General features: G+C 44.1%; 1 protein-coding gene across 1 annotated transcript in view; it reads left to right on the top strand.

Moving 5' to 3' along the window:
- The window catches only part of ADAMTSL3 (ADAMTS like 3), a 358,752-nt gene that overhangs the window by 57,916 nt on the left and 285,696 nt on the right, over window positions 1-15,140 (top strand). Inside the window, 1 exon segment of the mRNA XM_024742722.1 lies at window positions 1,204-1,323. Coding sequence (XP_024598490.1) covers window positions 1,204-1,323 — 120 coding nt within the window.

The following is a 15,140-nucleotide window of genomic DNA, read 5'->3' as shown; positions in this document are numbered from 1 at the left end:
AGTCTCAAAGGAAATACATCAGAACAATTAAAAGTGGTTATTATAGGTTGGAGTATTTATGGGCGGTTTTTATTTTCTTTTGCACTCATCTGAATTTTCTAAAGTCTGCAAGGAACGCGCACTTCTGTTACAGTATGGAAAAAATAAGTTTGTTTCTCACTCTTTCACCAAACAATCAAAAACAGAAAGAAAGAAAAGGAAAGAGAAAGAAAGCACGTCCTAGAAACAGTGGATTTGTAACAACAGAACTTAAGCAAGTTAACCTCACTGTGGCTGCATTGCTGGAAGGTTGTGGGCAGGGGGAAGAAACAGGTGTCAGGGGGTAAATACTGTGTGAGCTGATTTGAGGTGGCCCAGGGTGCTATCCTGGTCTAACAGCCCCTCAACACAGATACCTGGTGTGTCTCACATGGCCTTTGCCAAGACAGGGCACTTCCCTTTTAAAAAAAAAAATTTATTGAAGTAGAGTTGATTTACAATGTTGTGTTAATTTCTGCTGTGCAGCAAAGTGACTCAGTTACACATATGTATACAGATATATATGTGTATTATACACATATCTGTATATACATGTGTATATATATACATATCTGTATATACATGTGTATATATACACATATATATACATTCTTTTTTATATTCTTTTCCATTATGGTGTATCACAGGATATTGAATACAGTTCTCTGTGCTATACCGTAGGACCTTGTTGTTAATCCATCCTATATATACAGTTTGCATCTGCTAATCCCAAACTCCCAATCCACTCCCCTCCCCCTTGGCAACCACAAGTCTGTTCTCTATGTCTTGAGTATGTTTCTGTTTCACAGATAGGTTCATTTGTGTTGTATTTTGGATTCCACGTATAAGTGATATCATATGGTATTTGTGTTTCTCTGTTTGACTTACTTAGTATGATAATCTCTAAGTCTAATGCCATTTGAAATAATGCAAACGGCATTATTCCATTCTTTTTTATGGCTGAGTAATATTCCATTGTGTATATGTACCATGTCTTCTTTATCCATTCATCTGTCGAGGGAAATTTAGGTTGTTTCCACGTCTAGGCTACTGTAAATAAGCACTTCCCTTTTCTTGGTACAGCCTTTTGGTGGGTGGATTCTCTTGGACCCACCCTTTTCAGAGACTGCCTGTTGGGAGTCCTTACTGGGGCCTTATTTGTAACCAAGTGATCTTGCCTTTCAGACCACAGCAGAGAAGTCTCCTGGGGCCTATTTCCTTCCTGAGTTTGCACTGTCCCCTCAGGGAAGTTTTCTGGAAGATACAACAGGGGAGCAGTTCCTCACGTATCGCTATGACGACCAGGTAAGAACTTCATTAAAGAGCCTATTTTTGGCTTTGCCATTTGCCAATGGGCAGGAAACAGTTTCTCAAAAATAACTTCAAAATAATTATATTTCCTCCTTGGCACCACTTATATAATAGACCCATTACACCAGGAAGGACCCCAAGACGCTGGGCTGCTCACACTTGCATGTATCTTCCTGCACAGTGTGTGGTTCTCGTTCTGGTTGGGGCATTGCCTTGAGTGACACATTGTCTTATTTTCATCAGAAATATTTCCATATTAATATAAATATTTAAATTGGTTCACTTCAGCTATTGCCAAATTCATCATGTAATTCTGAAGTTTTCCAAAAGTTCTGTTTTCTGATTAAGCTTTACTTTCTTTGCCCTCTTAGCTCTTACTTTCTTTCTTTTACCAGCACCGAAACTTTTCTTTTCCAAGCCATTTTCCAGAAAGGGAAAATATAGGCGTGCCTCTGGGTGAGGGCGCGTGTGTGTGCACATGTGTGTGTGTTTAAATCACTGCACGAAACCCAACTGGAGAGTGAGGCCATGCTTGGCTGAGATGCAGAAACCGCACACTCGGGACTGTGACTCTCCATTCTCGACTTACATTGATGCCCTAACAGCATGGAAGAGTACATATGTCTCTGACATCACTCACAACTTGTTTGAAACAGAGAATTTTGCCAAAGGCAGAGGTTTCTAGCTGATGGGGCCTGAACTTCTGAGGCAGTGGTGCAAACTGGGCTAGGATTTAGGATGATGAGTGACGTTGAAAGATGTTGGTAGACCTTGGCACCTAAGGGGCCAAGTGTGGGTGAGGAATGGGGCAAGAGTGTCTTCTCATGGGACATGACGGGGTGGAGGAAGATGGCCCAGGGACCGAGGTCCGCTGTGCTGTCCTGATCTGTGTGGTCAAGGCTGGTTAGTTCTGGCTTGAGTTGCGCAGGGCCTAGTTAGGGGGTGAAAAATATTGCTTGGAAGGAGGAGCTCTGGGCAGGTCAGTCTGCCGACATGGGTAGATGTAAGATGTGACAGAAGGGAGTGGTACGCGGCTCTGGGGCTGGCTTGGAGGTGGGCAGAGCGCAGATGAGGCTGGGAGGAGGATTAAAGTCTCAGGCAACGTAACTGGTTGATGAAGGATAGAGCATGGAGGGCGAGTAGAGACATCTATTGCAGGGTTCTCTGTATCCCCCTACTCAGGGGGAGGCACCATTGATTTTGATCCTCAGCTTCTACTGCGTGACTTGTGCTTGGTACATTGAGCTCTGGAGCTGGGACTGGGGTGAGGGGCAGGCTGTGAGCCAGTGCATCCAGCTGTGAGCAGGATGCTATCCAGGTAGTCAGGGGCAGGAGTGGGATGAGACCAGTTTTTTTTTTTTAATCAAAATTGTCAACATCAGGGCTTCCCTGGTGGCGCAGTGGTTGAGAGTCTGCATGCCGATGCAGGGCACACGGGTTTGTGCCCCGGTCCAGGAAGATCCCACATGCCGCAGAGTGGCTGGGCCCATGAGCCATGGCCGCTGACCCTGTGCGTCCGGAGCCTGTGCTCCGCAACGGGAGAGGCCACAACAGTGAGAGGCCCACGTACCGCAAAAAAAAAAAATTGTCAACATCAATCATTTAAGTTCCCCGAATAGCGAGTCCACAAATAGTTATTACGGGGAGCAGGGGTGGGGTGGAAGATGATTCGATATTCATGTTATAGACCCCAGTTAATCCTTTGGACAGGCATTCGGGCCTGGTTTCTAAGAGGGCCTAAACCATCACATTGCTTTTGGACCTTCTCCCCGATGGATTTTTAGAGGGCCTATGATTTATGGCTCCTTTTAATCAAGAAATTAATGCTCTAACAGGTTTTCATATGAGAGCATCAGAGAAACTAACGGAGGAGGCAGTAAAGGATAGAAGAGAGTGTCTGGAAAATCACGAGCTCTGTGTTTTTTAATTAAAGAGTGGTTGATGCCTTCTCCAGGTTCTGCAGATAAATGATATTTAATATAATAACAATATAAAAGCTAGCAAAAGAGGAAAGTAAGCCCCTTTAGCCTTTCCAAAAGGCCTAAAGCAGATCTTAAAAGTGTGTGGCACGCCTTGGAAATCTTGTCCTGGGACACAGTGTTCTAGAGAGCCCCAGTGAATAGCATATGAAAACATTCTGTGTTGCCCCCACTGTGTATTTCTTTTAAGGGAAAGGAACAAGGTCAAACTATAACAAGCCAATAATAGCACCTACCCTCTGCTACTAAAGGCAAAGAAAATAGGCCTTTGTACCAAACTAGGTGTATCTGTTGAATGAATCTCAGGAATGTAATCATCTAGAGGCTGTTAACCCATCAGCCCAAGCCTTGATTCTCTTTTCTCTTAATGCTGAGTGTGCGGACTGCATTGTAATATCAGGGAGCTTCTTAGGCTCAGGGGAAAAGTTAGATCAGATATGACTCAGTTTGAAAACTCCCCCTATCCTGTAACATACCATAAAATGTGAAGAACATCTAAGAATATAGACTCAGGAGTCAGACTGCTTTGGATTTGAACTCCATTTCTGATGTTTTATTTGCTGTGTGACTTCGGACAAGTTACTTCACTTCTCTGTGCCTCAGTTTTGTCATCTGTGAGATATATGATGGTGTCAACCTCACGGAAATGTTTTAAGGATTAAAGGAGATAATTCATATGTCTCCCTGCACAGGTTCTGGAGCATATAAGCCCGTACTCTAGCTGTTGTTATTGCTAGTAATATTATTTGCAAAGACTCAATTCAGAGAATCTGAGATATTCTTATGCTAAAGAAAAGGAAGAAGCATATTCTCCATTAATGTCAAAGGACCTCACACAATATGTTTAATTTTATTTTTCTATAAACTCTTTTTTTTTTACCTCTTTATTAGAGTATAATTGCTTTACAATGGTGTATTAGTTTCTGCTTTATAACAAAGTGAATCAGTTATACATATACATATGTTCCCATCTCTCTTCCCTCTTGTGTCTCCCTCCCTCCCACCCTCCCTATCCCACGCCTCCAGGCCGTCACAAAGCACCGAGCTGATCTCCCTGCGCTATGCGGCTGCTTCCCACCAGCTATCTACCTTACTTTTGGTAGTGTATATATGTCCATGCCTCTCTCTCGCTTTGTCACAGCTTACACTTCCCCCTCCCCATATCCTCAAGTCCATTCTCTAGTAGGTCTGTGTCTTTATTCCTGTCTTACCCCTAGGTTCTTCATGACATTTTTTTTCTTAAATTCCATATATGTGTGTTAGCATACGGTATTTGTCTTTCTCCTTCTGACTTACTTCATTCTGTATGACAGACTCCAGGTCCATCCACCTCATTACAAATAGCTCAATTTCATTTCTTTTTATGGCTGAGTGTAACAAGCATATAGGTAAAGTACACCCATATCTGAAGTGTAGAACTTGGTAAGTTTTTAAATAACTTTACACCTCTGTAGCCACCACCCAGATCCAGCAATTAAACATTCCCAGCACCCTAGGAAGCTCCTTGGACCCCTTCTGGTCCGTATCCCTCACCCAAGAAGTAACCACCATCCTGACTTCTGTCACTCTTATAGATTCGTTTTGATTTTTACTTTTATATAAATGGAATCATACAGCACATACTCATTTGTGTTTGGCTTCTTTCACACACCATGATGTCTGAAGGGTTCAACCAAGTTCCTGGATGCAACATAATTTAGGGTTTAATGTCTGTCTGTTGCGCTCTTTGGAACGAACTGTCTCATATTGGAACAGATCGCAGCATATTGGGTGGCATACAGCTTGTTGCAGTTGCTCTTGCACAGAAGTTCCCAAGTTTTCCCTCTAAGGTTTTCAGGGCAGCCCCTCCAAAGATTCCATACCTGGGGTGTGGTGGAGGCGGTGTTCCAGAGTAGCCTTTGTTCCATCCCAGCAGCTGCTGGCATTCCATGGTCAGAAATAGGTCTAGGTCTGTGTGAGTTGCCACCCAGGGCAGTCAGTGTCTGTGCTGTCATGTCGCTTAAGTACACCTACCTGTGGAGTTTGCGGGTCTGTGCCAGAGGCACTGTCCTGCTGTCCCAACGGCCTGAAATCAGAGACAAAGTGCTTATGCTGCAGGCGCTGCTGTCCGGTTACTGAAGTTGTTGGGTCAAAACTGGGTTCGCTAGGAACTTCCTGCCTATCATACTCATTTGGTAAAATGGGAAGCAAGCAGATGGTGTGTTTGCTCTCTTCGACGACCCCTGTAGGACTTTTTTTTTTTTTTTTAATTTAAGAACATTTTTATTGAAGTAGAGTTGATTTACAATATTGTGTTAGTTTTAGGTGTACAGTAAAGTGATTCAGGTGTATATATCTATTATTTTTTTCAGGTTATTTTCCACTAGATGTTATTACAAAATATTGAATATTGTTCCCTGTGTTATATAGTAAATCCTTTTTTTTTTTTAATTTTATTTTGTTTATTTTTTTTATACAGCCTGTAGGACTTTTTAAAGTATTTTATTCTGGTGTATTTTCATGAAGACCTTCAGGTCACTCTTCAAATGTCTCCTGGATTAGGTGTCTGGAAAACTAATAACCCTGAGGCCAGTAAAGCACAGCTGTGATGTAGGTTGTGTTTAATGAGTCACATAAAAGGCACACTGGGGGTTATACAGGGGGCTGAGACGGCTTCTAGTGAAGAAAGCCGTTCTGAAGCCAACTGGGTAGCAATGCGGTTCAGTGCATGCAGGACCAGTCAGACAGCCTTCGTCTTGCTTCTGCCACTAATTAGCTTATAATTTAACGAAGTTATCCAACATCTCTGGACCGCAGATGCCTCATTTGTTTTGAAAAACAAAGCGACCGTATTTCATGATCCGAACTCCTTCCCCCGCAAATAGTCTATTTCTCGAAATTACAAAATGATTATTCTACACTGCAGACTGTTAATTGGATCGTTCTGATTATCGAGGTGGGCTTGCCAGCGATGCAGTGAACTGTTACTTAGAGAATCATAGAATTTTACAACTGGTGGAGACTTTGGCTCAAATGCCTCATTTTACAAGTCAAGAAAACAGAGCCTCTGAATGTGCAAATGACTTACTCAAGGGCACCCGGATGGTCATGTGAAAAAAACTAAAACTTACACTCCACACCTCAGACTCCCCCACTCTGAGATACATCCAGTTGCTTCTCGCAGAAGAATCGCCTAGAAAATTATCTCTTTTCCCAAAAATCCCGATTCCACTGTTACAGTGAATAGGGCTTTGGAGACCTTAGTCCATCCAAGGGGACGATTTCATATTCATGGGTTTCTTCATCAGCTCATTCTTAACTCCTTCGGGAATTTGGAATTAACCATTCTAATAGCATTTATAGGGGGAATTATTATCACAGTAGGAATGACATTGTTTTCAAGGTCTGGGTGAAACGTGGTAGCGGAGATGGAAATGGCACCGACTTCCCATGTAGTGAGCAGATCCTTGGAATGAAAGTGTTCTGACATTCGGTTGTATCCGTGGTACAAGGTAGTTAAAATGTGTTAGTTTGGGATGACTTGCTAAGGAGCTTGTGGTGGAAAGCCTTGTTAGGCAGCCAGCCTCTGGGGTAGACTCTTTGGTCATTCCTCATGGTGGTTTTAGAGTTTTGTCCCCCAGAGGACCTGTTCACAGGCAAGCAGCTGAGTGTTGGCCGGTTCTAGGAAGTGGAGTCTTGAATTCTGCAGTTTGTTCTTTCTCCATCGCGGATGAGGCAGAACTGAGAGCTGCTCAGCGTCTGCCAAAGTCTCTTTCTGGGAAAGAGGATGGCGAGTCTTCCCATCCTGCCCTTTAACTCACTGAAGCTTTAGACGTGGGGCTTCATGAGTTGTCATGGGACTGACTTAAAAGTCTGTCCCAGGATTCGTGTTTCTCCATTGAAAGTCATTTCTTTTCTTTTTTTTTTTTAAAAAAAGTTAGGGGAACTCTTTGTTTTGCACAAATATTCTTTTCTTTTTGTGTTTTATTTTTTAGCATTTGTTAGGTGCAGGGAAATGTGGAAGGTACGTCTTCCCAGATTTTGTGGATTGGCTATAATGTGCTTCCTCCTTGTGGGCAGCCGTGGTGGGATAAAGGGGGTTAAGCACACTTAGAAATTCATGCCCATGTGCATTTTCCTATGGTCCAAGGATTGTCTTTTCGTGTGCACATGTTGATGTAATGTCTACCTTGCCACCTTAGGCTACAAAGCACCAAAAGGCTGAAAAACAAAAACAAAAGACACCCAGAGCGTTAACTTGAATTCCAGGCATGTGGGATAAGGCTGGGTGTTAGTGGTGGGTTCTGACTTTCCTAAAACTAACCTAGGGTAAATTCTAACATAAGCTTGCAGACACTTGGAAGAGAACCACCTTGATTTCATGTCGCAGAGGTCCTTTTATACTGTCTATACCCATCATCCTTTCTCCCCTGTTACCTTCTGTCTCCCCTGTAACTCCAGGTAAGGAGCCCCTGGCTGATCTGGCATTTGTTTCGTCTCTTTCTGCCCACGTTTAAGTGGATTCAAGATGTTTTTTCAAGTTAACGTTGCTGTTAGCTATACTCTGAAATATCGTTGCTTTCAGCGACCTTGATTTCCAAATTCTTATTGTCTCCTGCTGCTTCCTCCTCCTCCTTTTTTTTTTTTTTTATTTATTTTATTATTGGCCACGTTGGGTCTTTGTTGGCTGCGTGCGGGCTTTCTCTGGTTGCGGCGAGCAGGGTTGACTCCTCGTTGCGGTGTGTGGGCTTCTCATTGCGGTGGCTTCTCTTGTTGCGGAGCACGGGCTCTAGGCACGCGGGCATCAGTAGTTGTGGCACGCAGGCTCAGTAGTTGTGGCGCACGGGCTTAGTTGCTCCGCGGCATGTGGGATCTTCCCGGACCAGGGCTTGAACCCGTGTCCCCTGCATTGTCAGGTGGATTCTTAACCACTGCGCCACCAGGGAAGTCCCCTCCTCCTCCTTTTAGCTCTTAAAATCTGACTTCCAGTATCTCCTACTTCCACACACCCCCTCACCTTAGACGGGCATCCTTTTCAAGAATTTCACTTCCTTTCCTGGAGTCAAATCCAGGGTTTGGTGCGAATCATTCTACATCTGTAAAATGCTATGTTTGTAAAATTCTGTGTTTGTCAGCATTCTAAGGCCTTACGACGTCATCAATGGAGTCATAGTTGACTCTTCGCTTTCCTCCCCTGGATGCCATCGACTGCCTACTTGTGTGATTTCTCATTTCAGAATGCCTCTCCAATTTGTATTTTCTTTACTGTTTCCATCACCGGGGAGGTAGAGGGCTGGATGTGCGGCCCAGCCCTGACAGGCATCTGGAATTGTAGCATGACAGAGTTGGAAGGACGTTTAGGGACTCTGTTTTTTCAGGTGAGGAATCTGAGCCCCAGAGAGGAACAGTGTCTTACCCAAGATCACACAGCCAGGCAGTAGCAAAGCCAAGTGCCTGTTCTTTGCCCTGAAGCTCAGTTAAGACATTTTTACATCTAATCTGCGGGTAGGAAAAGTATGAGAGCAATGTTTGAATGAATTTTTAATACGAGTCGTAACAATAATATATTAATAATGAAGCCTTTGTGTAGTCTTCTTTCTAGACGTCTTTTAAATGTCTTTTTTTCTTCAATGATTATGACAAACCAAAATTTCCTCTTCCTTATTTAATTATTGATTTATGCATTCTTTATAAGGACAAGAAATCTGTTTGCTGTGAGTCCATCTTTCTCAAAGTAACTTCTGAACTTTTCATGAATATGTTGGCCGGGAGCTTCATTGTGGTTAAACTGTTGGCAGGCCTCAGAAATATCACTTGATGTTTCCAAGTTATTTATGTAATAGTTTTTAACTTGGGAAGTATATACCAACTTCTGAAGTTTCTAGTGAAGGGAAATGGCCTTAGCCCTCGGACATATAGGGTGTTGTCATTGTCTTTGGGGATCTAGATCACACATTCTCCACAGAGGAGAGTTTTCTGTGTTGTTTCTGGCCTATGTGTAAAATGTTTTTAAGCAGCGAGCCGTTTGAGTTTGAATAGCTCATTCCTTTGTTAGTGAGTAATGTTGGTCGAATGTAGTTACGCTCCTTCAGTATTCCAAAGATTTAGCTATCTAATGAGGCGAGCTCACGGTCTGTCAGGAGAAGACGGGAACACACTGATTGGAATGACTTGCACTCGATTCCTAGTTCAAGCGTGCTGCAAATTCACGAACACTGCACACGCGACCGTACGTGCTGTTCTGATCGACTTTGGCACATGTGGAGTCTGAATTTCATTATCCTCGAGCTTTTCACACATCAGCTCGTTCTCAAGCATAAAAGAATTAGGTCTGTTAAGTGGAGAATCAGTTCCAGCCTCTGAAACATGCACACATTTTCCTCTTCGAACGCTGTCTTTCTTGACTCATTTTTGGGATACTGTGTTATTTTTTAAATCACTTTCATCAGGTGGGTTAAATGGTAGATACAAGCTGGTGAAGTTCAAAACGGTCCCAAATGCAGTATCCCCTACACGTCCCTCACTGCAGTCAGGATTGCTGAGAGACAGGGCCCTTGCTGGCTGTGCCCAGACTTCTCTTCTCTCTGAGATCTGGCCAGTCCCTGCCCAGAGATGTTCTAGGTCTTCTAGCACTTTGAGACTAGGTCACTTCCAGTTGTTCTACTGTGTCATCCTCAATCCTTGGATGAAAGAAAGCAAGTGGGCCCCCCTCTCTGCTCGGCTGCGAAATGCGTGCTTCTCTTCAGTGAATGCCAGGACTTGCATTCTGTTGTGGTCTCTCTTCAGGCATAGCAAAGGGAGTGGGTTTTGGTGGTGTCTTGCTATCTTGGGCCAATGCCGGGCTAGGGCCAGGAAGCTGGCCTTGCAGGCTTGCTGTGAGGGTGGGGAGTACATGGCAAGTGGAGGACACACTGGAAGCATGCTATTTCTTTCTCTTGTCAAGGACGACAGAGATTGAGAGAGCTACAAAGCAAAGGTGAGTTGATTTGCTGGCCGGCCGAGACAGAGCCATGTCAGGCAAGAAAAGACCACTGATCTTCTCCAAGCTGAAGTTGGAAGGGCTGGATGTCGAGGCAATAATGGAATTTTTTCCCTATCGTGAGGGATTTTAAGCATTATGTTTTGATTGGCTTATTTCGAGTGTGGAAATGTTTCTTTTTGCTGGGCCAGTTCTAGCCTATATCACAAAAGTACAGGCTTGCTTGCAAAGAGGCTCCTGATGGGCTAAGGCTCTGTGAGGTTTGGGTCCTTCCATGGATGCTTTAGTCTGCTCGTGTTCGAAGCTTCCTCACTCTGCATTGTGTTTTCTTGGGTGTGGACTTTGGGTAGTGAAGGCATTCTTGAGGGCTCTTCCAGGTGGTAGGGAAATGGTTCTGGCATGTGGATGCCTTTGACCGGTTGGAGAAGTACCTTGGAAGTGTCTATAGTGTTATTCTCTAGATTACCTTTTATGAGACTTGTAATATGAGTCTCGTGTCAACTTTCGTAGGTGGCCAACTGTCCTAGTTTTCTTGGGACTGAGATAATCCAGGCAAACTGGAACAGTTGATCACCCAACTTTCCAGGCCAGACTTTTCTGTGCACTCTTGGGCTGGAGTTACCAATGGGGATCAGTGGCCCTGAGGTCGAGGTGCTGCTGGCTACTGTGCTTGGTGGGACATTCTAAGGGCAAGTGGGGGACAAGGGTGTAGGTGTTAGGGATGTCCCATTTGGACATTCTCTCGGCATTGCCTTCCAGTGAATTTCCAGGTCTGGTTTTATCAATGAAGCTTTCATGTGTCCATTCACTTGGGTCTTCTCCATCTGCTGTCTTTGCACAAATTGTCCCAGTTGCTTGGAACGTCCTCCTCTGCTTCTTATCCCCCCGCTCCCTCCCCTCACCTGGCATCTCTGTTGAACCATTGTTCATCCTTCAGCTCAACTATTACTTCCTCAAGGAAGTCCCCCGATAACATCCTCACCTTTACTGCCCACCCAGGTGAGATTAGGTCTGCTTGCTTGCTTCCTTTCTTTAGCATCCTGGGAGCTTTCTTCTTGTAGCATTTTCTGCCTCTCAAGCAGGCTATCACTAACCTTCCCGGGTCGCAGGAGGGAGTGAGGAGAGAGGAGTGGGTGTAAAGAGAGAGTGTGCCTGGTCAGTTTGAATTTCTAGTGGTGGTCTGGGTGACTTATTTATCCAAACAGCAAATCCCGTGGAGATGCTGCATCATGAACTATTTCAAGAAAACATGATCCAGGATCTGAGGTTTGGAGCACTTTCGACGAGCCCCATGTCCCCAGGGTTGGCAGTGATAGCCCAGGACAGTGACGGATGGCTTTTAATATTGCCTCTTCCCAGAAACCGTTTCAATTACGTTCGTCATTCTGCACATGCACAATCATTTTGGACAGGTTTCCACTTCTAAAAGTTTGTAATATGTGGCTGCTTTCAGGAATACATTTGAGTTCTGTGGAAATTAAAGTACATAACATAACAGACACCTCCGTTTCCCGAACTGGATCTAACTCATTCAGGATGTTACCGAGTCCTTAAAGAGGACTTTAACCTCTCCTTCAAGGTTCTGACATTAATTCCCCCTCTTGTGCTCCCAGCACAGGGATTATTTCCTCCTCTGACTCTCGACTGGGCTCTGAGCCTCTTCGGGGTAGGGACTGTGTCTTTTCATCACCATAGGCTCAGATTTTACTTCATGGCCTGGCACGTAGTAGACGCACAATGAACGTTTGCTTGTTGAAGGTTACATCCCTTGTCAAAAACCTTAAGTGGGTCCCACTGGTTTCCTTCTCTGAAATAGCTCATTCCTGACTGGCATTCAGGTCCCTACATAGCTTGGTCCCTTATCCCCCATTTCTTTTTGTATGCCCAGTGCTCTGGCCAAAATGGACCGCAGGTTCTTTCCAGCCTTTGCCTGTGCCAGGCCCTTGGCCGACCAGGCTCCTCACTGAGTGTCTGTGTTTCCTGCAGTGCCCAGCTTAGACAGCATCTCCTCCAGGTAGCTTTGAGAGAAGTCCTCAGGGTAAAGCGCTTTCTTTCTGTTCTTTGGAGAGGAGCAGCTCATCCTTGCTTAGGGCCCCAAGACTTCATCTGGGTTTGTAATTATTTATGTGGATGTCTTATCTCTTCTACTAGAATAAGAGCAATTCTAGAGCGAGCCTGTGTAACTTCTCTGTGTCTCCCATGGACACCGACTGGATAGAAGGCCGACTTCCAGCAGTGATAAGACTTGGAGAAATTCTAACTATACCTTTATTTCTGAGTTTTCTTTAAGGAATGGAATAAATGCTTCAAAAATGTTATTTATCCTTGGTTATAGCAAAGAGTCTATCCTGATTTCTTTCTTGTGTGCATGTGTGTGTATATTCATTTCTATTTTTTACTCTCTACCTGCAGCTGTGGGGAAATATGTTCTTTCTTCCAAACACTGTTAGCCCAAAGGCTTGGTTGGAGAATCAGATTGTTCTCTTTTTTGGACACTGGCTTCTCTGCTTTCGATTCTCAACTTTTTCCATGTGGCAGACCACCAACAAGGACAGAACTCCCAGTCCCTTTGAGTGTATCCTTCTCTTAACCTCTTCCCTCCGGGATGTAACACTGACAAGTTTTCAATTCTGTGAAGTTTAAAATGGTTGAGAAATTTTTCCTTTCTCATTAAAAAAAGGCAAGATTTTTGACTCAAAAATTTGCCTTTGAATTAGGTTTCTGCTACATGAAAATACACGTGTATTGAATAGAGCTGTGATACATTAAATACGTGCATTTAATACAACTATGCTCTCTATAAAAACCTAATCCTCAACACACCATTCCCATGAAAGATTATAGTGCTGTGAACTTAGGCGTTTCATATTTGACATCCGTGCTGGTAGCAGCAGTAGGGTAAGGAACAGTCATTCATTCATTCCCTCAGTAAATGTTGATTGAATCTCTGCAGCATGCCAGACAGTGTGCTGGGTGTAGGATGTAATGATGTGAAACAGTATTGCATCCATAATAACTCCTGCAATTCCAATCTCGAAAGCTAGGGAAGAGGAAGCTTTTTTCTAGTTCAAATAAAACTAAGATTGGGGCTTCCCTGGTGGCGTAGTGGTTAAGAATCCACCTGCCAATGCAGGGGACACGGGTTCAAGCCCTGGCCCGGGAAGATCCCACGTGCCTCTGAGCAACTAGGCCCGTGTGCCACAACTACTGAGCCTGTGTGCCTAGAGCCCGTGCTCCACAACAAGGGAAGCCACCGCACTGAGAAGCCCGTGCGCCACAACAAAGAGTGGCCCCCGCTCGCCGCAACTAGAGAAAGCCTGCGCACAGCAACGAAGACCCAAGGCAGAGAAAAATAAATAAATTTTAAAAATGAATGTATTAAAAAAAAAAAACTAAGATTATAGCTGCCTTTATTAAGCAGCCTCCATATACAGGAACTGTATCAGATATTATATGTGAGTTATAATTAGTTACTCCTCAAAAAAAAAATCCTCTGCGTGTGCTCTGTGCGGCACGAGTAGTAAAACTGACAATATGGGAAGGATTAGCGTGGCCCCTGTACAAGTTGGGATGAAACTTGTGAAGAGTTGAAAAAAAAAAGTGGGAGAGAATAAGGTACAGGGGCGAGGGATAGAAGCTAAGCTTCTCTGTATCCATTTGAATTTGGAATCAAGCAAATAATTTACAAAATTCTAAAACAAAATTAGATTTTAAAAGTACGATTCCTGGGCTTCCCTGGTGGCGCAGTGGTTGAGAGTCCGCCTGCCGATGCAGGGGACACGGGTTCGTGCCCCGGTCCGGGAGGATCCCACATGCCGCGGAGCGGCTGGGCCCGTGCGCCATGGCCGCTGAGACTGCGTGTCCGGAGCCTGTGCTCCGCAACGGGAGAGGCCACAATAGTGAGAGGCCCGCGTACCGCAAAAAAAAAAAAAAAAGTACGATTCCTAAAAATAAAATAACACAACTGAAAAAAATCTGTGTTTTCAGCTGAGGGCAGTAACCGCATAGAGAAGAATTATTCCAAGTAACTTTAAGACATATTAATTTGACTGTAAGTGGGTATATCCAAGGCCAAAAAGAACTAAAAATAAAATCATAAAACTTTTTGTAGGGATCACATTGTTGACGGTAGCATTGGCAGTGCTATTCTGAGACTTCTATGGGGGTAATGTGGGATAAAGCAAATGACCAATACAGGTGGATAATCTAATTTTTATTTCTGGCATTCTTGAGAACCCAGATTCTCAGTGAAGGAGCGAGGGGATACAAATATAAGAGAGAAGAAATTAAGTAAAAACCCTATAGTCCTAAAATGGAACTGTAAGTCTCTGTAAAAACTCCTGAGGTGTTTTATCTTAAACAAAAACAAAATGGAACATATTTTCTCACTCTATTCACTGAAAAGTCCTAAAAACAGTGACCAAATGGCCAACTTACTAGCAACTTACCTAATGTCCAGATTATGGTCTCTAAATACCATTTTCTACTTAAAAGGAACCAGAACTCCATGGAAAAATGGCTTATTCCAGGTCTGTGGGGGGTGGAAATATGCAAAATTAACCTGGGACATCATGTAATTACCAGGTAGTAAGGAAGCTGTCCAGACTAATAGTCCGATCGAAAGGGCTCAGCCAACTTGTAGAGACGCTTACGAGCATAAATTGGGACAATCTGAGCATCAGTAAGAATAAAAACTGCAGGGCTTCCCTGGTGGCGCAGTGGTTGAGAGTCCACCTGCCATGCAGGGGACACGGGTTCGTGCCCCGGTCCGGGAAGATCCACGTGCCGCGGAGCGGCTGAGCCTGCGCGTCCGGAGCCTGTGCTCCGCAATGGGAGAGGCCACAACAGTAAGAGGCCCGCCTACTGCAAAAAAA

The sequence above is a fragment of the Neophocaena asiaeorientalis genome, unplaced genomic scaffold (genome assembly GCF_003031525.2).
Source record: "Neophocaena asiaeorientalis asiaeorientalis breed wild unplaced genomic scaffold, Neophocaena_asiaeorientalis_V1.1 scaffold155, whole genome shotgun sequence".
Classification (NCBI taxonomy): Eukaryota; Metazoa; Chordata; class Mammalia; order Artiodactyla; family Phocoenidae; genus Neophocaena; species Neophocaena asiaeorientalis.
The sequence above is the reverse complement of the archived record's forward strand: the minus strand, read 5'-3'. Positions and strand labels throughout refer to the sequence as shown.